Consider the following 24,851-nt stretch of genomic DNA (forward strand, 5'->3'; position numbering starts at 1 on the left):
TTGAGTGGAGACACACAGAAAAAAAAAAAAAACCAGGGCAAATTTCATGTGTAACACCTAGAAATGTTAATCAAAATAAATAAAATAGACATTTGTATATTACAGTTACCAAATGTAATATGCCCTATATATTACATGACTATTTTTGCTAAAATAAAAACCAATTGCATATTACAAAATGTATGCCATCTCTGTTGAATGTTTATCATCCCAAAATATATATTATGAGGAAAAAAAACATATTCAGTCATAGATAATCCTTTATATAAAAGCAGTATATTTTCTTTCAAGAATCTTGTTACAGTTATAAATACAAGATATACACAGCCTCTCTCAGTAGGGAAAAAAAAGAAAATGTTTCTTACAAATATCAACATATAAAACATTAAAAGCGGTGCTCCGTTACAGAGATTTTATCTTTTCTTTTAATGGTTTATGTCTTTTTCAGAAAAATACACGCAGGTCTGTATATTCTCATAAATTCTCAATCTTAGCAAGTGACATTTCAAAAAAACTGATGTGACAAAAGTTTGAGTTAGAAAAAGAAAATAGTAATCTGCATATTTCTTTGATCAAAGCAGTGTAGGAAGAGTTTCTTCTATGAAGGCTATGATATGTGTCCAATACACTCTACATAGCGGTTAAGGCTGGGGTGTAATAAATGAGGTGACCTTTAATATCTGGATAGAGAACAAGAAACTAGATTAGTTTTTAGCATCCACCTGCATTATGTTAGGAAGCCTCCTTAAATTAGGAATGTTGTCATGATATAATGCACATATGACCCTACCAGTACAGGTAAAGTGCAAGTAAGGTGACCGTGCACCTTTACAACCATGCCCACAAGCATCATTGTAGGTGCTTTATTTTTAAGGTGTCATATTCAGTCTATTTAAAAAATATATATATATATATCGCTTAGGATGCTGCTTCTTCAACCATTTCTGCCCAAAAGTACCTCTGCAATGTCTTGTACATTGTGCAAAAGAATTACTCAAGATGAAAAAGCTGCCATACCACTTACTATCAGTCTACAACTTATATCTTTACCTTTTTTCTTTTGTTTTAAACCACAAAACTGTGTCGCTTTTTTGCATTTACAATCTCATAATTCTCTGTGCAAATAAATACTTGTCTTTAAGAGACAAGAAAAATGTGGCAGCCCACGGTCTATTTTCATAAGTGATGCTCAAAAGGACACAATATTAAGGAAATCATACTTAAAAAGGTTTCTTACAGGGTGAGCTAAGCTGTAAACGGATTTATTTTTGTGGTTTGCCCAACTGTCGAGATATGTCTGATCATTTGCCGATTTAGAGAGAGTGGCGGTTTGGGAATTCCTGCAGCATTGTATTCATCATAGGATTAGCGTCTCTGTAAACAAGTTATTTGATAACTTTATGAGTTCAGAAGACAAGGCTACTCCGAATAATGCAGCAAGAAAGGCAAAACCAACAACACAAACACAGAAACGTACTGGCAGGCACTGTACGGTGCTATCACAACACCGGCTCTCTTTGCATATGTACCTTTCAGAATTCGATGCTCTGTCACCGCAATATCTAGATTTTTTTTTTCGTTCAACAGTCAATATAAATACGCAATGACAAGGTTTGAGGTAGCATAAATAGGAAAACACAATCCCAAACCTTTAGCGGCTTTACTGCTGGAGATTTCTGCTACACATGCAACCTCCCATGCAGTGAATAGGTAATAACCGATATAGACAAGTAAAAAAAAAAAATTAATAAGAAAACAAAAAAGAAAAAAAAGAAAAGTTAAATAATGGCAGTCTTTATATTGTCTGCATGGAGATCCAACGTAACATGTTTTGTGGTTGCCGTCTGGTAATTTGATATTATTTCTATTTTCATCAGAAGAGTTTGGTACATTCTCTGTGAGTTCACCTTTAAGTGATGCCAAGGAATAATTTGGGAAAGTGTCACACGCTGGTGTCTTGTAATAGGGGTTCTATGTCCTCATCACCACCACGGTCTGAGTTATTTGTTTGAGGGTTGCTGCTGTTACTGTGCTTCCCGCCACCAATAGTTTTGATAGAGTGACTGCTGTGTTCGGGGATGAACAAGGCAACCATAAAAGCAAGAAGGACAGCAACTGCTCCAAATAGAAAGGGTGGTCCTGGAATAACTGCTCCCTGAAAATAGGAAATAAAAAATGTTAGAAATGACATCTAATTAACAGCTTACACAGGCTAATGTGCAACATTTTACATACATACCTCATCTGCAGGATGCTTTATGGGAGTCTTGTCCTCTGCGCCGGGCACTGGAACTAATCCCCCGAGTTCCACGTGGAAGAGAAAGAAAACGAAACCATACAGTGCTGGGCCTAGACCGTTGCATAAACCGCGAATACCTGTCACCATACCTTGTGCAGCACCTGCATTAGGAAAAAAAATGTTTGTTACTGTAGCATGTTAAGCTCGGTAATATTGCAGGCCAAACAGTTATGATGTGTGATGTCCGCAGTCCTAATAGAAAAAGCACAATAATGACCCTTGGTTAACTCGAGCAGCTGATAATATAGCTGATGCTGCCAAATCACTTGCATACTGAAAAAAATATGTGGACAAGCCAGAATTAAATCAAAACTGTGGCCAACACCCTTAACCTTCTGAGGCATTATTGTGATTCCTTGTAGTTATATGTAGTTACCAAATTAGACAATGCATCAGCAATGTAAAAAATGTCATGCAATGCATTAACATGTAAACAATGCGGAATAGTTATTGAAAAAGAAAACATCTTTTTCCTTTGGGCATGAAATCATTTTCTGAAAGGAGTCTACCTGTTGTGCCAGGTAGGTGTAATTAAAGGGTACACTTCCATCCAGTGAAAGTGGTTTCTCACACTATGCCACTAGGTTAGACTATAAAAACTCACACATGTATATGGAAAAAAGACTGGAGTGAAGGTTAACGTGGCGCTCGATGTATCGGAAGTTCGCCCTTCTGAATCCCCTGGGGTCTCACCCTAGATGCCCCTGGAGAATAAACACGTATATGTACAGATGGGATTCAAATACTAGGCGCTCTTCCTATGGGCATAGATCAAATCTGCTGTGCAAATGTAAGGGTGCCAAGCATAAAAAACGGAGAGTACTTCCCTTAACGTCGAGACAGTATATTTTTCTCCAAGATATTCGTGTCCTTCTTAATTTCTTTGTTTCTTCTTTTTCTTGTGTATTTTTCTCCCAAATAATATAAAGAGAGATGGTGCATATAATGGGTTATATTATTTCTTTAGAAGTATATCTCACAACTCCTCATGTGAATTTATAGGCGTACCAAAAAACTCACTATGGGGAGTGATTAAACACACGTATCTGGGTATCTTTCTACTAGGTTACACGCACCCGTACTCACGATGTAAATGGTGGGTTGACACTCATCAAGGTTTCTTTTAGTATTTTCAAATAAACTTTTTATTGATACAAATCCACACAATGAAGTGAAAATATTTATTATAAAATAAGACTGTTCTGAGCAGCAAACCTGAATCTGATGGTGATAATGGGCTATCAACACTCCCACCTGGTATTCCGGACCCAAATGGCAGTGGACCAGCTCATACACACTCACCTAATCTCGGTTGTAGTCTCTCAGTCTTGTGCACACTTAAATCCAGGTCGACATGTTTCGAGACAGCATGTCTCTTCATCAGGGCCTGGATTAGTGTGTGATGATGCTCCCTTTTATTCCTCAATCTCCTCCCACTTCCGGTTTTTCCAAAACCGGATGTAAGTGTCCAGATCATTACCATATGATATAATTTGTCCCAAATATATGTAGCAGGTCCCTCTGCCTCCGTTTTAGGTCCCCAGCAATTTGCAGAATTTTTCTAGCTGTTGAAATGCTGTTATTCTATGTTGTCTTCAGCACCAAATGTGCCTGTCAGACCGACTTCCGGTCGCGTCTGACGTCACTTCCGGTCATTCGTTCCTTTGTTTTCCCAGCTGGATAGATGACTCCTTCCTGTGTTCAGGTTTCATGTGTCCCATGAAACAGAATCCTGCAATGTCGAGTTCTGTTTATGATGTTGATCTCTGGCATTTGTGTATTTATATAAAAGGGGACAAAAACCAATTAATATTTGGGATCATATATTTGAAACAATATTTGAAACAAAACAATTAATTGAACACTATGACGATGTAACATTTTTGGAAAAAATATTAGCATATGTGGATGAATAAATTATGGTAAAATTTATTCATCCACATATGCTAATATTTTTTCCAAAAATGTTACATCGTCATAGTGTTCAATTAATTGTTTTGTTTCAAATATATGATCCCAAATATTAATTGGTTTTTGTCCCCTTTTATATAAATACACAAATGTCAGAGATCAACATCATGCTGAAGACAACATAGAATAACAGCATTTCAACAGCTAGAAAAATTCTGCAAATTGCTGGGGACCTAAAACGGAGGCAGAGGGACCTGCTACATATATTTGGGACAAATTATATCATATGGTAATGATCTGGACACTTACATCCGGTTTTGGAAAAACCGGAAGTGGGAGGAGATTGAGGAATAAAAGGGAGCATCATCACACACTAATCCAGGCCCTGATGAAGAGACATGCTGTCTCGAAACATGTCGACCTGGATTTAAGTGTGCACAAGACTGAGAGACTACAACCGAGATTAGGTGAGTGTGTATGAGCTGGTCCACTGCCATTTGGGTCCGGAATACCAGGTGGGAGTGTTGATAGCCCATTATCACCATCAGATTCAGGTTTGCTGCTCAGAACAGTCTTATTTTATAATAAATATTTTCACTTCATTGTGTGGATTTGTATCAATAAAAAGTTTATTTGAAAATACTAAAAGAAACCTTGATGAGTGTCAACCCACCATTTACATCGTGAGTACGGGTGCGTGTAACCTAGTAGAAAGATACCCAGATACGTGTGTTTAATCACTCCCCATAGTGAGTTTTTTGGTACGCCTATAAATTCACATGAGGAGTTGTGAGATATACTTCTAAAGAAATAATATAACCCATTATATGCACCATCTCTCTTTATATTATTTGGGAGAAAAATACACAAGAAAAAGAAGAAACAAAGAAATTAAGAAGGACACGAATATCTTGGAGAAAAATATACTGTCTCGACGTTAAGGGAAGTACTCTCCGTTTTTTATGCTTGGCACCCTTACATTTGCACAGCAGATTTGATCTATGCCCATAGGAAGAGCGCCTAGTATTTGAATCCCATCTGTACATATACGTGTTTATTCACACATGTATATGTATAGGGCTAAACTTAAGATAGAAGTGGTGTTTACCTGCTTGAGCTATGCTGGATACACATGAAGAATATCTGGCCAATCTTTCTGGCAAAAACCACAATAAACTGAATTTTATATGCTAGTTATCTCACCATTTCACACAATGGGCGGTATTCAATGAGAATACCTGCGAGGTGCAGCGAATCCTTTTTAGGATTCGCTGCACATTCGCCACGTTCCGGAGCCTCGCTGGCTCCGGTATTCAACGTGTCAGGGGCTCGCTGCCCCTGACTGGTGAATATGAGCTCCTGCGGCAAACGCCGCAGGGAGCCTGAGGACGGTGGCAGGCAGAGAGATGGAAGTCTCTCTGCCTGCCCCAGAACGTTTGTGGGGGGGGGGGGGAGGTGGGCTCCCCGGGTGCCAGGCAGCACAGGCTGCCCCCCGGGGGTGCCAGCAGGGGACCGTATATTCACTATACCCGATCGTAACGATCGGGTGCAGTGAATATATGAATATGTAATGAGCGGCTCGGCTCCGGCGCCCCCTGCTGGCTGCTGTGTAAAAAAAATAAAAATAAAAATATATATATTATTATATGATTGTTGGGCAGGCCAATGATATACTAACAACCTCTTGTGACATATTATATGGTCATGTAATGATCGCATAGTGCATTTGCATCCCCTCTGTCTACCACTTTATTCTCAGCAGATGGCACATTTCATTACTGAGGATGTGCAATTTCAAGCCATTTTCCCTAGTTTCTATGGTCTATCTGGCTGGAGTGAAACACCAGTACAGGTTAAGCACCAAATATGCTCGGGACCAGAAGAATTTTGGATAACTGATTACTCTGTATTTCAGAATATTTTTCTATTTCAGGTAACTTTCATTTATGTTGTATAAACACATCAAACATATGAAATACGCACAAATATATTTTATTTGTGCATAAAATAAGATTTCAAAACATGAAACAAAGTTTGTGTACTATCTCAGGTACTGAATTGGAATGCCAAGTAATCATGTCCTTGCACATATTTAGTGGCAGTTACATATCATGTCCCCAGTAGTGCTTTTAGCAAGGAAACATTTTTTTTTTTTCCGTTTCTGGAATGTATGGTTTTCGGAATAATTTGGATAACGGCTATTTTGATAAGGGATACTCAACTTGTAATGTATTTCAGCAAATAACAATCAACCATTTGCTCCTAAAAGCCAGAAATCAGCAAATTTGTCTGAATGTTAATTGTCTGTTCTCCAGTGTTTGGGCGCAAATGGCCATTTGTTAATTACTCCAATGCATTACCCTATTTTTGGCTCCAACCAGAAAGACTAGGCGGATAATCCTATAGTGTCTATCCAGTGTGCCATGCAACATGATACACCTGGTGAAAGTGAGCCGCCAGGTCCCATGCAACTTTGCTAGCAACGGGCATCTTATTTGTCTGAAAAGGTGTCTTAGCCGCAATTTGCACTGATTTGAGATGTGACAATTGTATATCTATGTGCGATGGAGTCTTTGTATGGTGCACAACAGAGATAGGTTTGAACAAAGATCACCCCAGCTACATCATAGCTCTTTGTATACAGATTCAGACAACACATTTAGACAAAGGCACATATTTTGCGCAGAAAAATATGCAAAAAAACCCCACAAAACTATTATTTCTGGAACAGGTTTTATCTTGAGACATAACATTTTGAACTTAGAACTAAAGTTGTGTTAACACTACAAGATATACAGTAATTCTGATGTCTTGGATCTTAGGCTTTCTAGCACTTTATTGCATTTACCAGTTTCCAATTAAAGTGTGATTGACTTTAATTACTTATGTTCACATATTTTTAAGGTGCGGATGTTTAAATTGCGATGTTACAAAGTAACAGTGAAAATGATTTATCAGAGATACATTTACTGAGTAAAAAAAAAAAAAAAAAAAAAGAAAAACTTAATAAACCAAGAAGCAAGAACAATTAACTGTATCTTGAGAGGTAAGTGGAATAAGTCCAGACAGGGGAAGGCAGTGTAATAGGCAGGGGAAGGCAGTGCAATAGGCAGGGGAAGGCAGTGCACGATCAATGAGCCTCTACCCAATGATCCCACAGAGGGCCCAAATCAGACCTGTGTGCATGGCCGTGAACTTGAACGGAGCCCGATGAACTGTGTATATGCATTATCAACAATGCAAGTTCTGTTTGCTAGCTGTTCGCAAGGTGACTGACAGGGAGTGGCCATCTGGGGGAGGGAACCTGCCATTTCATGGGATTGCCAATAAAAAAAAAAAAAAAAACCACTGGCTATGCCCCCAAAAAAGCTGGGAATGACATGAAAATGCATTCTTGCCTAAGCCTGTTTAGGGAGGGGTGCCTGAGATGACCTGTTGCCAGTGTAAAAAAATCATATGATAGCCTGTTACAAAGCAATTTGGACATATTCACATGGGTACACATCCAATCACACAGATAGCACATTCTTTTGCAAGGCAGGGTTTCAATGGAGTAGCGGCTTAACTGAACCCTGAGGCAAATATGAGACTGCACGATCCGGTCTGAATCGGGCCCCGAGTCCATGTCACTAAGGCCCTTATTCTGATCGGTGCGGCCGGATCCAATTATGCGGCCAGCACCGTGCGTCCTAAACCCCGCCTTCCATACGGATCGCCAACTCCGTCCGTACGCGGTAAGAAGTTGTCCGAACGGACCGCACGTGTATTTTTCATGGAATACGCCCCCTCCATCTCAGGGAACCTCCCCCATCATTCGATGTCGCAGAACATCGAATGCAGGACCGAGTGGTCCGCCAGCTCCCGCAACCTCAGACCACACGGGCATTTCTCCGTGCAAAAGCAGGGATCTGGGCGGGCAGCTGACATCCGGCGATGTCATATGTCCGCCCCCTACACGTGCGTCAGGGACGCATTACCATACGTACGCCCAGCGTTTGCATGGGAACGCCCATGAAACGCGGGGCGTATGCATATGGTAATGTGCCCAAACAGCCCTTCACACCCCTCTCCACCCCCTGTTCGTAGTGTACACTTTTCATGCGGAATGTTGCCGTGCGTCCGCCTCGCACATGCGCAGAGACAAAACATCGGTGGCACGAACGCACGCGGATATTACCGCACCAACCAGAATAAGGGCCTAAATGAGATATGGACCTAGAATTAGACCTGATTACAGGTCAAATTTGTTCTCAAAATAGGTCGAACCATGTTGCACTGCAGGTGGGGCAGATGTAACATGTGCAGAGAGAGTTAGATATGGGTGAGTTATTTTGTTTCTGTGCAGGGTAAATACTGGCTGCTTTATTTTTACACTGCAATTTAGATTTCTGTTTGAACACACCCCAAACAAATAAAACTCTCTCTACACGTTACATCTGCCCCAACTGCGGTGCATCATAGTTTTGACCATTTTAAGAACAAATTTGTCCTGTAACCAAGTCTGAATTAGGCCCATGGAGCATTGCGAGCAATGATAGTGCTAGCAGTAGACATGAGGAAAAAGCATTACCAGTGGAAGCTGACATACAAACAGTATCCTTAGATCATACAACCCTTTATTTCAGACAACTTCACTCGCTTCTGCCACAAAGTTTACTTGTTCTTTAGGCAGTAGAATATATTGCAATTCGAGAGATCAGCATGGGCTAGAAAACGCAGAATACTTATTGGGTCTCAAGTTGTAGTACGATAAGAACAATTACCTTGTTGATCCAATTCAGCATTACGGGAAATCAGAGCACTCACTGCAGGGAATGTGATACTAGACATTGCAGCCACGGCCCCAGCTGCCCAGATCATCCTGGAAATGAGCAAACAGAACTGGGCAATGAGTGGTAAACTATACATCACAATAATAGGTGTATAAACCAACCCATTAGAGCTTTCTGTGTAGCTGAAGCACACATTTCCCAGCTAAACATTTTGTGCCGCTTTTCAGCCATGTTCAAAAGCCATATATTTTAAGCATCTTTATAATCCGTAATCAAATATTCATATTTCATTACATGACAAAGCACACCATACAACATATCTTTGTAGAGTGTAGTTAAACAATGGAGCGATGTATTTTTATAGTTTGTGTGAGAAAGTAATAAACCTAAAACACTCATATGTGTAACAGCACACACACACACATATAGACATTACTTACCACGGCTGTGAGCCGAAACCATACCAGGCCAGCTGGAACATCTGAAACCCCAGACCAAGGAGAACAGTATTCTTGTTTCCAATTGATCGCATTAATATACCAAGAAACAATGTCTGGAAGAATAGCAAGATAAATGATGCTCAAACTGTATTCCACTTACATACAGGTTTTTTTGTTTTTTTTAAGTAAGGATGCATATTCTAAAAGCCATAATCCACAGAAAAACTTTTCAGGAAGTACAGATGTGTGATGGTTAGCATTAATGCCTCATGGCAAATTCATGAGTTTGATTTCCAGCACCGCTCAACTGTGTGGAGTTTGTATGATCTCCCCATTCTTGCATGGGTATCCCTCTGGGTACTCCATTTTCCTTACACTTTCCAAAAATATACTGGATGGCCAACTAGCTCCTGACAAAAATTAACCCTAGTGTATGCACGTACATGGGCAGACAAGATGGGCCATGCGGTTTTTATTTCCCGTCAAACTATGTTTCTAGGAATTTACAAATCACAAACAATAATAAATATAACAAAGGTGCGGATGAGAATGTAAAACCCCAATCTGTAATATACAACTTTTCTAAAGCCCCATACACACTACACGAGATCGTTAAATATATCACTGAGAAGGGTCCTTCTGAGAGATCTTTTACTGTCTCGTCTGTATGGGGCTTAATAGTACTGAATAGATTAAATTAATCCTTACTGGGGGCAAAGAGCATATACCTAAATATATCATTACTAATGAAGTCCTAGATGACGAAACGCGTTGGGTACTGCCTGCTGACTCCTCCATAGAAAGATAAGTTCTGATACCTCTGTACCTTATCTCATATATATAATTTTTTTATATATCTCCCATTTTTATCAATTTTTTGATAGGCATTTTTACTTAGCTTTGCTATTTTTACTACTGTTTTTTCTATGATATTTCTTGTACTGTTTGTTCTTATATTAATTGCTCCTGTGCACTTTTATATATATATATTTTTTTTACAAATAAAACTTTTATATGTTTTAAAAGTTAAACATTTTTGGTGCAGATATTTGTAGTCGCTTAGACCTTTCTCCAAACTGTTATATCATTACTAATTTCACGAGCAATATGCAACGGTTAAACTGGCTTCAATGCATATTAAAAGTTAAATTGCTGGAATGTAAATATTCCCTTTAATGTATACTAAGAGAATATATATATATATATATATATATATATATATATATATATATATATATATATATATATATATATATATATATATATATATATATATATATATATATATATATATATATATATACATACATACATACATACATACATACATACATACACACACACACACACATATATATTACACACACACGCACATATACATACATATATATACACACACACACACACACACACACACACAATAAAGGACATACCTGAGCTAAAATGGACAAAATCCCCACCACCGCTATGAATGCTGCAATACTACCTTGAGTAAAACCGATGATCTGCAATAAAAATAAAAAATAAAAGTTTAAAAATATATATTATTTACATAAATAAAATAAAGATAAGGGGATCATATGTGCTGTAGAGGTTCATGTCAATCAGTATACATTTGTTCACATGAGATGTTGAGGGGGAAAAAAAACAACAGACTACTTATAGGCTATAGAATATATAGAAGCATGTGATCTACACACAGTACAAAAGAATAATTAATCCTCATGGTAGTTGTGTGCTTCCTACACAGATCCAACACTACTTACATTGTCTATATGAAAAGACTTATACTTTTAATTTAAGCATTCAAAATCCTTGGGCCCAGCCTTCTTTGCATATCTGTACAGTTCTGTGGCCTAGGAGTGTTATGTGTAACCAAAAGAGATCATTATATTGTTGCCATCAGTTCCGTACAATGAGACCATGCTACTACAAGTATACAAACTTAATGGCCTCTATTGGATTCGTATACAAAGCCGCAAGGATTGCAAATGTGCCTTGTACTCCATATTCAAAAGGCAACAGCAAATATTGCAATTTCATTCTACTCTTGCTTCTGATATTAGGGAGGACGTGAATCAGAAGCTTACCCTTGTGGAGGGTTTGGCAATGTCTGAGCAACAGAAGGAAAACTTAAGGACATCACCGACTTATCATCACTGCTCCCGCTTTACCTTTAGTTATTATATGTGGTCATAAACAGTATGGGCAGTATTCAATGAGAATTTTGACGATGTGCAGCGAATCCTGTTTAGGATTCGCTGCACATTCGCCACTGACCGCCGCGTTCCGGAGCCTCGCCGGCTCCAGTATTCAACGAGTCAGGGGCTCACGAATTTTAACTCCTGCGGCGATGCCGCAGGGAGCCTGAGGACGGCGGCAGGCAGGGAGATGGAAGTCTCCCTGTCTGCCCCAGAACGTTTGTGGGGGGGAGGTGGGCTCCCCGGGAGCCAGGCAGCACAGGCTGCCCCCGGGGATAGCCAACAGGGGACCGGGTATTCACTACACCCGATCGTGCACATGTAATGATCGGGTGCAGTGAATATATGAATATCTAATGAGCGGCTCGGCTCCCGGCCCCCTGCTGGCTGCTCTGTGTAAAAAAAAAAAAAATAATAATAATATTTTTTTATTTATTTAATATATATTCATGTGCTTACAGCACATGAATAAAAATATCATGCCCCTCCTCAGAATAAAATCCCTGATTTTTTGACACCAAATGTAAAAAACAAAACACTATTTTAAAAGTTCACATTCCACTTCACCATAAAAAGATAGCGATCGCTACTCGGTGAATCATGGCGATAAAAACCTTGAAATGTATTCGCCATCTGGTCATTGAATAGGGTGATTCACCATTTTAGTAAAAAAAAAAAAAATCGCCTTACAGCACGAAAATAGCACAAAATCGCCATAAAACATGGCGAATCAGCCTCATTGAATACTGCCCTATATAGTAAAATAAGTGCAGTTGTGCAGCTTTTGATGGATAGAGCATAACAAATAAAAGTACATTACTGATATCCATAGACACAAATATATAATAAATTATTAAATAGGTCAACGGAAATACCTCCACCCACCAACTATGTATTAGTACAGAGTTCTCAAAACATCTGTGGTTGGAGAGAGCGTCATTCCTGCCAGCTCTTCAGCCTACAAGCAGTAATGTCTAAGCTAATGCACATTAAAGAAAGGGCAAGTTATCAATTAAATAAAATGATGCTGACCAAGACACACCCTAAAAAATGGCTTACAAGGTCATCATAAACTGCTGATAAACCAAACTCCTTTAATGTCCTTTCAAATAAAAAAATTGCTAAATAAAATGTAATTAGTATATTCGTGGGCTGTAACATAATATGGGGATTTCAATCCCAGGTCACAACTGTCGATCGGGCCCGATAGCTGTGACCCTGGCCCGTTTTCGTTTTGTTCGACAGCAGATCGCCAGGTGCGATTCAATGTCCCGGTTCCCGATCGGGGGAAAGGGGGCGTGTCAGCGTTAAAGGCCGTGGATTGACGATATTCGGCTGCGATCGCGACAATTCACGGCCGAAAACGACAAATTGGGCCCGACTGCTTTTAAAGTCGGGCCCATTCCGTCAATCTGCCTCTTCAGTGCTGTCAGGAAAGACCGCATTGAATTGGAGGTTGCCGCTATTTCCCCCCTTCGCAAATAGCCGGGATTGAATACCCCCCTAAATGTGTATGTTACATAATTCCTTCTCTTTGTCACCAACCAAAATGAAATAAGTGAAATATATTTCTATTCTCCCTACTAAAGTCATGATTCCTAGGGGGATAAAAATGTACAAACTGATGCATTTGGTCATATAAAATGGCTTTATTCTTTAAGGTTAGAGGTAAAAGGAGATTTGTAATTAGGAAGCAAAATTCTGATGCCTGTAAACACCCACCTGTTTTAGGTAGAGGAAAAAGCTGGAGTACTGGCCAGCCTCCGGTAAGTAGGAGAAGAATACCGTGATACATATGAGAAGCACAGTGGTGTCTTTTCCAATCTTTTTCAATGACTGAAAAACATACAAGGAGTTTATAGAAACATATTGGACGCTAGAAGACAGATTAATAGAGTATTAGAAAATAAACCTTATAAAAGGTGTATGGGCACAGGAGGGCAGGGAAATAGGTCACTCATAAAACATTAGGAATTTCTATACAATTAATACACAATAGTTCACAGATGATCCAAAGAGTTAAAAACAGAGGTCATGGTGTTAAACCAAAAATTGGAGATTTCTGCCTGCTATATCCAGTCTCTGTCTACATGGCAATGTAGGTGGTCTCCAGATCTACTGCCATTCAATATGGTGTACTTACAGGATGGGAAAAAATAAGTTCTTGCAAAGTACTTCCATTTGTCACTGTAACAATGATGCTGCCAGGACTCTGCTAGGATGTCCCGATAACATTCTGGTATATCCAATATCTTCACTGTGAGATGCAGGATCTTATCCATCTGACAAAAGACGCCTCTTAATAGCTATAAAAAAAACTTAAATCATTTTGATTCCTTTAGATATTTGGATTTAAGCCAGTGGTTTCTAAACCTTTTTGAATCACGGCACTTTAGAGCATCAGAATACTTTTCATGACCCCTCTAGGCCAAACGTTTCTTTTAAGAAATTCATAGAAACATGAAATGGAGTTGTGTTTATAGGTCATCCTTAGAACTGAAACCTGTTACTCACCACATAGCTGGCCCTGTGCACATATTTATGATTAGCAGCCACCACAGCACTGGTTTTACCTGTTAGAGCGACCATAAATAATTTATAACAACTGTAGGGGGGGGGGGGGGATTTGGGGCACAAGTGATAATACAGAACCTGTTCTATACATGCACATAAATTGCCTAATTCAGATTTGCAAAAAACACAATTCGGCCATTTTTGCAAATCTGTGCGTGCATGCATGCATGCATGACCGCTTCAACTGCAGTCATGTTGCAAAATTGCATCCGCAGTCTAAGAGCTGGTGATATGACGTATTTGGGCATTATGGGGCAAAGTCCAGACAGTGCAGGGATGTCCGGACCGTTTGTAGGCCGCAACAGCTGAGTGACATCAAACATAGCCGCTGTGACCCGAAAAATGCCAACCTAACTTGGCAGCTATGTGAAGCAGCCTTCCCCTGTGTTGAGCAACACCCCGAATTCTACTGCTGTCAGTTGTAGTTTTACAGTTCTTCGCATACAACTGAAGCTAAATTAGGCCCAATGAGTCTTGCGCAGGCAAAGACCCCAAACCATCGGGTGTGCGTACAAGTACAAAACAGGACTATAATTACATCAAGATTCCTTTTCCACAATGTGAAAAGTAGTAGTAAATTACATAATTCTCTCTTTTGCCCCTTTAATGACAGATCTAGGACAACTCTGAGCTGTATTAGTGGACTAAGACATGGCAATCTGAAATACGGTAATGAAAATGTAAGCAGGCATTTACCAATGCTTTCATCTACCTTTCGTATGAGGACCAGGTTGCTATTTCATCCTATTTCTAACCTTGCGCTATTACATGTTCCCAAGTGGTATCCCATCATTGTTTGTTTATATCCGTCATGGTAACAAAGCATTCACAATCTGCAAATGTCTCTACATTTTTTTGTTAGAGATATAGAAGGATAAGTGTATGAAGTAGGCCAGGGGAGACATTGCCCAAGGTAACAAATCAGCTGCTAAATAGGTTATAGAATTTACTTGATAAATATTATCTCAATGCTGATTGGTTGCCATAGGTAACTTCTGCATTTTTTTTTTCACTGCTTCCTAAACCTCCCCCTCAGATCCAACAGTAAGCATTTTTTTAGGAGATTGGATCGAGCAACCTTCTGACTGGATAGTACTGTCAAAAGATACATTAACTTGGGAAGGAGCAGATCATTCTCTGCTCCTTTTGTCAGTAACACATCTGCAGTTAAGCCCTAAAAAAACCAAACACTTTACGCTGGACTTCACATGTCCGGTCAGTGCCAATCACACCACCCACCAGGTGTGCCCCTTGTTGCCATAATGTCTGGGAATGGATGGACCACCATCCTCAGGAAACCACTATATGAAAGGCATCAGCACGTCCTATGGTCCCTGCTGCCATTTTGAGTAGTAAAATTTGTATCCTCTGTCAAAAAATAATAATTAACCTTATTTAACACTGTCCCTCTGGTGGCATAATCCAGTAGGATAATAGAACACATATTAGAGTGAAGTTGCAATGTACTACTCCTAAACCAATCTAGTTACATACTGTAGATTAGGCTCCATTGATAGACCAATCAGTGAGGCAAACAAAAGATTATACAGTGAATTTACACACACAAAAATAGTTTAGTTTAAACAATGTTTAAAAAGCAAGCCTTTTTTTGTTAAATCTTACTTTAGAATAGTGTAATGTTATAAAGGGAAAAACAAAACAAAAAAAACCATGTAAAACATCTTGAGATAACTTACAGCAAATGGGTCTGCTTGCTCCCAGGAAAACGGTGCGCCCCAGAAGGTAGGCCTCATTTTTTCACGTAACGATTCTGGCACAACCAACCAAATGAAGCAGATATCTAACAGTGCTATCACAGTAGCAAGGAGAACGACAAAATTATCACCATAATATGTAGATATGTAAGCACCTATAGCCGGACTGGTGACCAAACTTGCTGCAAATGTAGCCGATACCTAAGAAGCCAGAAATAGATAAGTAACACGTATGCCCTGACAACTTATTTACAGTCGCAGATTCTAACAGAACCTGCATTATAGGATAGTGATTTTGTAGAGTCATTATGCTTATATGCAAGGCAACGAGCCATAACCTAAAAATGTACTTAACTGTGTGTATGCATCGAGGCTTAGTAAACACATTAAAAAAGTGCAGGCCTGTCAAATATTGAAGAACTGGCAACTATTAGATAGGCAAATTGAGATTAAAGGGATTAACTACTTTTGGATAGATCACCCATTCTAACTTGACATCCCTAATTGCTCCCACGGGACACCTCTAAAGGCCCCCATACACTATACGATTTTGGGACGATATCATCCGATTTCGGCACTTTGGGCTGATAACCGGATGAAATCGCCCCAAAATCGCAGGTGTGTGATGTATGATCCGATCCGATGCGCGGTCCCGTGCGCATCGGACCGGATCAGGGAGGTCGGACGGTCAGCACATAAGATCATCCGACCTCCCTGTATGCTATGAATATGCCTGCCCACCTGTCAGGCATATGCATGCAGACACCGGGGGGCGGGGGAGCACGGCGGGCAGACACACTGACCTGGCTGGGCAGCTGTGATTACAAATAGCAGCGCTGCCGCTGCGGGACGGGACGGGACGCACAGTGGCGGCTATTAGATTTTTAAAATCCCTGTCAAATGACCGGCCGTTCTGTGATTGGCTGAGAGCTCTCTCAGTCAATCACAGAACGGCCGGTCATTTGACAGGGATTTTGAAAATCTAATAGCCGCCACTGTGCGTCCCGTCCCGTCCGGCAGCGCTGCTATTTGTAATCACAGCTGCCCAGCCAGGTCAGCATCACCTCGCCGCCGCCCGCCCCCACTACTGCCACCGCCCGCCCCCACTACCGCCGCCGCCCGCCCCCACTGCTCCTCACCGCCCTGCAGCTCTCTATTTTTTTTACATGTGATAAATCGCAAGCGATTTATCACATGTAAAAACTGGCTCATCAAGTGCCAAATTGTATGTGAGCCTCCCGGGGAGCTGCTGGGCGGCTCACAGGAGAATTGGGTCCGACTTGTCCTAAGGACAAGTCGGCCTAATGTATGGGGGCCTTAACTGGTAGCACTGCACATGAAATCTTATCCATCCACTTTTCAACAGAAGCCCTCTAATCAATGTTAAACATTTAAAGACAATGGAATGTATTCAATGCAGCCGGCGAGGTGGTTTTAATGGCGAGGATGGCTTGTTTTCAGCAAGGATTACAAAAAACAAGCCATCCTCGCCATTTAACAACCTCGCCGGCCTCTCTCCCTATTCTATGTTTCGAGGCAAACCTCGCCGTCAGAGGACGGCAAGGATTCCCCCGAACGGGGAGGCTCACGGCTAATGCAATGAACCCACTGCATATAGCCACAAGCCTCACCGTTTTAACAGCTGCACTCGCCGTTTCCACCTCGCTTTCTAGAAATAGCGAGGTGGAAATGGCGAGTGCAGGGGGTCAGTTGAAAACTCAGGGCGGGCTATGACACCATCATAGCTCGCCTGATCGGCATTGAATATACCCAATAGTTGTAGTCAGTAGAGATGTTGATCAAATAATTATGTTCATATATCTGTATGTGTTATGATCCATGGAAACATTAATATGCTGTAAGGTTTCTAGAGCAGTTCAGAATGAAAACTTGTAACTGGTTGTTAAGGCAACAAATAGGCTGAAATTGGAGAATCTTATCCCTGTAGAGTCCATAAACGTAATGGGTCGAAACTGCAATTCCCTTGCTGAGTGGTATGTTTGGGCTAGTAACTAGTAGTGGTAATCATCCAAATAAAACAAAGAAAATAATTACCCTACCCCTCAATGATTGGCATATCTTTAAAAAAATATATTATTATTATGAATAATATTATGAAAAAATAAATAGCTTTAAGAAAGGAAAAAATTAAAAAATGATTGAAAATCCTTTCTATTAATAGGTTAACATAATAGCCACATCAATTTCCTCATTCGAATGAGGAACTTTCAAAAAGCTCACCAGTCCATAAGCTGTACTTCTTTCATGTTCCTGCGTTATGTCCGCAACATAGGCAAAAATCACTGAAAACGTTACAGAAAATGCTCCAGATACTGAAATCATTGCAAAATACCACCTGCAGCAAAAAAAAAAAAAAAATTATATTAAAATGGGATATTTTCCTAATATCAAATACATTCAATACATTATTTTATCAAATAAAATAAAAACCTGCATTTAAACACTTTTACTTATGGCTGAAATCTCGAAGCCACTATTTTGCAATTGATACAGGTTGAGTAGCCCTTATCCAAAATGCTCAGGACCAGAAGCATGGATAATGGATTATTGTGTATTTTGGAATATTTGTATATTTGAATGAGGTATCTTGAATTTATGTTGTAGAAGCACATCAAGTACATGAAATGCACACAAATATATTTTATTTGTGCATGAAACAAGGTTTTAAAACATGAAACAAAATGTGTACAAATCTCAGACACTCAATTTCAATCATTTTCTTGCACATATTTAGTGCCATTTATGGTACTTATGAGTTATCTGGGCGCCCGATTTTTTGATTGTATGCCTTAAGTTAAGGCATACAATCAGATGCGATGCGATGCGATATCGCATCGCATCGCATGCGACCATCGGATGCGATGACCCGATTTTTCCATAGGAATCAATGTTAAAATGGACGGAGTCCATTTTAACATGGAATTCAATGGGAAAAAGGGGTCCTCTTCATACCCCTACTATCCAAGTGGGCATGGAGTTGGATATAAACCTGTGGCGAGCGTAGCGAGCCACCGAGCCCGAAGCGTGGCGAGCGAAGCGAGCCCCGCGAGGGGACGGTATTCTATGTCCCCTCGCGGGGCTCGCTACGCTCGCCACGCTTCGGGCTCGGTGGCTCGCTACGCTCGCCACAGGTTTATATCCAACTCCATGCCCACTTGGATAGTAGGGGTATGAAAAGGACCCCTTTTTCCCATTGAATTCCATGTTAAAATGGACTTAGTCCATTTTAACATTGATTCCTATGGAAAAATCGGGTCATCGCATCGCATCGCATCCGATGGTCGCATGCGATGCGATGCGATGTACCCGATCCGACCCGATTTAGAAATCGGGCGCCCGGATAACTCATAAGTACCCCATTTACATATCAATTCCCAAGTAGTGACAGTTACTATGGTTTTTGGAATAGATTAATTATTTGGCTAGTTAGGGAATAAGTACATTTCTATAGTAAAATAAACATATTGTAATGTAAATCATTGCATATATGCCCGCATACATATACTGTACACTCCAAATAAAACATCTGTGTGCAATTAATATATGGTAGAATACATATTGATCGCTTACCATGGACTTATTCTCATCAAAGGGATAGGAGCACACGTAAAGAAAACAGTTATAAGAAGAAAAGATTTTCTGCCATACACATCGGATAAGCCTCCAATGAGCGGCGCACACATAAATGATAGGAAGCCCTGTAAATTAAAAAAAAAAAAAAAAAACATTAATACAGCACATATAATGATATAAAGAAAAGTGATAAAACCACATTATAAAAAATCGATCAGTTTACTTTACATACAGTAACAGGTTCAAGTGAAAAAGTCAACGAAAATAATGTCAACAGTTGATAGTGGAATTGTTAAAATGCTAACGGACAAAACATTCTCAGAACGTTGAACATTAGGGTTAGGGTGTGACTGGAAGGGTTTGGGGTATGGAATAGGGTTAAAAAACTTACAGGTATAATATGATTATATCAGTTGAGATCCAACACAAATAGAAATAGAAAACCCCCACTCTCGTTGAATATTTTTAAGCAAATATTAGAGTGAAAATATGGACTATGTTCTATGGGAGACATATTCAATGTTTTTGCAAGCTGTGGCAGCGAGCAGTGCTGACTGCTCTCTGTCACAGCTCGCACGGTCAGTATTCAACTGAGCCCCTGCACACACCGTTTCCCCGTGGCTAGGTTTTTGCAGTGATGGGGAAACAGTGTGTGGCTGCCAAATGCAGCAGGCTCCCTGCATTAGCCACGAGCCTCACTGTTTGCTTGAATTCCCCCAAAACGTATAAGAGGGTGTGCGGCCGGCACGGGGCTTAAACAGAGAGGGTCACTTGTTTTTGGCGATCCCTGGTGTTTAACCCCCTCGCTGGTCGTATTTAATATGGCTCACCATCTCAAGTCTACAAGTTGGGTGAGCTTGCATTTTACAACCACAAAAAATAAACAAGATATAATATAATCCAAATATGTACAATATATGACACTGGGGTCATTTGTTACACTTACATTCATGTTGCTATGACATCATAATTTACTACTGTTAAACCCTACAATAGATTGGTAAATAAATACTATTTTGCTAGAACTGTAAATCTGCATTGATAAGTAACCTGATTTTTCAATCAGGATATATTTAAATGGAGTCGCTGCTAGCACAGGAAAAAGCATTAACTACAAACAACTGAATGCAACATATTTCTCAGACAAATGTGCAAAGTACTTTACATTTACCGAGAACACATGGAGAAGGCGGATTTCTTTCCATTCTCTAGCACAAGAGATATTTGATTGGAAAAAGGCCAATAGTACTAGACCAGATGTCTTGCTTTACAGTGCACTGTTTTTTACAACGACATTCAAATCAGACAGTAAATATCAGAAAGCAGCCACCTAGTCATAAATCTACCAAAACTAAAATAAGCTTCACCACTTAACCTAATAGGATGACCCTGAATTCATACAAGAAATATAAAGTGTTTTTATTTTAGAAATCTATTGTCCAAGACATAAAAGTTGCTCTGAATTTACTTTCTATACACTGCTACTCTATTGTACTGATGTTATAAACATCTGATACTAACAGGCACCCAATAATAATATAGTTTTTGGAAAGGATGCCAGACGAACTGCCCCTTAAAAAACCTACCAGTTCAGGCGTCATCCCACACGGCCAATCAGGCAGTGAACGCACTGCTGCGACTGTCCATTGGACACATTCCCTGTTCATTCACAGCAGAGGAATGGGGAAATGTCTCCTACAGAGGAGGAACACATTGTGTAGCCACACATGGTGTGATATTTCATAGTATATGGCCATGATAACTACAGGGTGTTAGGTGTCAGATAAAGGGCCAGATTCTCTAAGCTTCAAAAGTGATAAAATGTAGAGTGATAAACAGCCAGCCAATCAGCTCCTAGGCCATGTCACAGACAGTGTTTGAAAAATGTCAGACAGGAGATGATTGGCTGGCTGTTTATCAGTCTCCATTTTATCACTTTTGAAGCTTAGTGAATCTGGCCCATTATGTATTTCAGTCTGATGGAAATTTTATCCGGTCGTGTATGACCAGCATTAGTTTCTAAATTGATATTGGTAAAGGAACTTACTTGGTTAGATGACCAAGCATATTCTAGGCAATAAAACCATGTTGTGTGCTCTGTAGCTGAACTATTCAATGTCATTACCAGAAAAGAAATAGCACAGAACAGTTTTGGCACAGGGTCAAAGTAATTCGTTCAGTGAATTAGACTTTGTGGGCCAAGAACTGAGCAGCAGATGTTCTGCATTCACTTGTAGTAATAAGCCTTTCCCAGCTAAACTAAGGAATAAGGAATGGGGAGGAGAGCATTTTAAAGACCTCATTGTATAATATAACATAAGCATAAAGCTAAACAGAACTGCAATTCTTAAGGACTGTATAAGATCTAACACCACAAACTTAGTTTGTAGTGACACCAGTTCCTCTACAGCCTTCAAGAAAGGAGATAGAATTTCAGCCAGAGGTTAAACGCACAGACTTAAGGACCATACACACTGGGCGACTTTGAGCTGAAAGTCGCTCAAAACAGCATGTTTGAGCAGCTTTTAGCTCAAAGCCGCCCAATGTGTATGCTCCGGCGGTGAGCGCTGCTGCGCGCACCCGCATCATCGCCGGGAAAGCCGCTCATCTGCTGGTTAAACCAGCAGATGAGCAGCTTTGAGGACAACTTATTTACCACACTGCTTATTTCCAGAAGTTTAAAACGAGATGCAGTTAACAACTCGACTGTTCAGCGATTGACAATCAAAATATTGATAAGGTAGAAGTGTGATTTAAAGGTCAACCATCTTGACATTATAACTTTAAAATGTGACCTTAACCATTGTTCGGCTGGTTGACTGTTCGAAACATTCCAATTTAAAATAAATTCTAGATTTCAATGGAAAATATGGTTTAAAAAAAAAAAAACATCTATAAAATCACTTTCTTGGCCTGGCCACTTGAGATGTTACCATGCCAAGTTGTGTTTTCCCTAATACAGTGGCGTCCGATGTGACAGTGTCAGAAATGACCACCACTGGGCTTACAATGCCTATATAGCAAGATCCTCTTGACCTGCAGCTCTACCCTAATCTTCATTTAGGATATGGATGCAGAAAGATATAGTAACTGCAAAATGTCCCCCAAATTGGTAAGTGTATTAAATCATGTAGTGCAATTAATAGCTATATTTAATAAGTATATGTGTTCATAACATTATACTAACCCAGTTTAAAAAAAATATTACTTAGATTATTTAATTTAAAAAAATAGTTGGGAATGTTTTTGGAATACATATTAGCCAGTTAAGTGGTTAAACAAGTGTTATTTCAGGAAGGGTACTAACCAAGAAAGGTAATTTTACAGTAGACCAATGCAATAAAACAAATCCATACTACATCTTCTTGATGCAATAATTAATATTCACATAGAGCATAACACAGTGACAGCATCTGTGGGTCTAGTCAATGTAATAGATAGGGTGAGCGAAGCAAATTTGCGATTCAAAAGATCCTATGAAGGAGCTCTAGTAGCATTTGCAAGACAGATCACATTTCTAAGCCATCCATGTATAGCTACTATGAGCCACAAGCCTTGGTCAATTAAGTAATTGGATAATATAGCAGGGGCTCCCAAACTTTTTTGAATCACGGCACCCTAGACCATCAAAATGTTTTCAAGGCACCCCTAGGTCAAATGTTTCTTATTGAGAAATTCAGGAAAAAATATAAAAGTAAGTACATTGGGGCAGATGTATTAAGCTTTAACAAGAGATAAATGCAAGGTGAATAAGGAGAGATAAACATCCAGCCAATCACCTGCTAACTGCCAGGTTTCAGGCTGTGTTTGAAAAAAGTCAGTAAGGAGCTGATTGGCTGGACATTTATCTCTCCTTATCACTCTTGCATTTATCTCTTGTTAAGGCTTAATACATCTGCCCCATTGTGTTTATATGTCAGTTATGTGGGGCAGGATTTGCTCCTGTTTGTCCACATAGGTTAGGATTGGCAGCCACTAGCACTGCTTTTGCCTGTTACATTGCACATAACTAATATGAATTGATCCTGGTCCACCAACCCAAGGCACCCCTGTAAGTGTCCTGAGGCACCCCAGGGTGCCTAGGCACACAGTTTGGGAACCACTGTAATATAGTCCACCTACTTCCTGTTTCCTGTCTCCGTAAAATCAAATCTACTGTTCTATTACAAACATTCCGTACACACACATTAATTCCGTTCTAGGGAATATTGATATGGAGTACACTCTATATCCACATAAAAATATAAGCGTATACAACTCATGAATCGCGGGTGGAGCTAGCGGCCTGGGTGATATCCTTCACCCGCGACCCACAATGATACAGATGCATTTCCGGTCACATTGGTTTCCGAAAGCACGGAACGTGGAAGTGGAGGTGGTAAAGCGCATGCCGCGTGCCCCAATCGCGATTCATGAGTTTCTAGTGATTGTATACGCTTATAATTTTATGTGGACATAGAGTGTACTCCATATTAATATTCCCTAGAATGGAATTAATGTGTATGTACGGAATGTTTGTAATAGAACAGTAGTATTTATTTTACAGAGACAGGAAACAGGAAGTAGGTGGACTTCCTGCCTGTAGGGTATTTAAACCCACATGGTTCCACCACTCTGCACACCTTGAAAAAGATCCCAGTTTTATAAATGGAAACGCGTTTGAGCAGAAGAGGAGAAACTAGACACCAGATTGGAAGATTGTGGCTCTTTGTCAAATACACCCTGGGATGATATTTCGGATTTTCTACCAGGTTGTAGACTTTGTTTATATCGGCCCTATCTGAAATCTGGGAGTTCTGGCGATATCCTCACTTGTGATTTTATCTATGTGTTATTCTGTATGTGGAGAAAGTGTATTAAAGACTGCTGTTTGAACCTACGCTGTGTGACAAGTAAAGAAACTTTATAGGAGCAGCAATACAAATTTCTGAGTGAGTTGTGGTATGCATCATATCACCTTTTCTTTCAGTGCCTATAAAAGATTCCTTTATGTGAGAGAATGACGTTTTCCTATTGTGAGTTGGGGTACAAACTCACCAAAACATACCTTGATAGGCTTTGTTTACCCATGTTTGATATGAGTTGGGTACGCATCACCGTTCCCTAGTAGTTCTGGTGGAAGGGCAATCAGCACTCTTTCTTCCGACACGGGTGGAAAAAGAAGAACTTTGCTAAGACGTACTTCACTATATATGTTTTTATGTATTCTTCTTTGCATGGACATTATTTACATATGAAAACCTGCATATGAGGATACATCGTGATTCCTGGTAGGAGTCTCTCTGAACACTTTCTTCATCAGAAGGGAAGTAATGTTACATATTATTAGCGCCAGTGTGTCTCCA

At 39.9% G+C, this 24,851-nt stretch overlaps 1 protein-coding gene across 1 annotated transcript in view; it reads right to left on the bottom strand.

The window, feature by feature from the left end:
• Nucleotides 1-242: 242 nt before the first annotated feature.
• LOC146080266 (solute carrier family 71 member 1-like) overlaps nt 243-24,851 on the bottom strand; it is a 53,551-nt gene continuing 28,942 nt past the window's right edge. Inside the window, exons 4-12 of the mRNA XM_083187337.1 lie at nt 19,504-19,631; nt 18,154-18,268; nt 15,895-16,113; nt 13,346-13,459; nt 10,856-10,927; nt 9,423-9,535; nt 8,974-9,071; nt 2,240-2,400; nt 243-2,155 (exon numbers count right to left, since the gene is read on the bottom strand). Coding sequence (XP_083043463.1) covers nt 1,943-2,155; nt 2,240-2,400; nt 8,974-9,071; nt 9,423-9,535; nt 10,856-10,927; nt 13,346-13,459; nt 15,895-16,113; nt 18,154-18,268; nt 19,504-19,631 — 1,233 coding nt within the window. The 3' untranslated portion in view covers nt 243-1,942. The remainder of the gene's footprint in view (nt 2,156-2,239; nt 2,401-8,973; nt 9,072-9,422; nt 9,536-10,855; nt 10,928-13,345; nt 13,460-15,894; nt 16,114-18,153; nt 18,269-19,503; nt 19,632-24,851) is intronic.

The sequence above is a fragment of the Crinia signifera genome, chromosome 1, assembly GCF_055691185.1.
Source record: "Crinia signifera chromosome 1, ASM5569118v1, whole genome shotgun sequence".
NCBI lineage: Eukaryota > Metazoa > Chordata > Amphibia > Anura > Myobatrachidae > Crinia > Crinia signifera.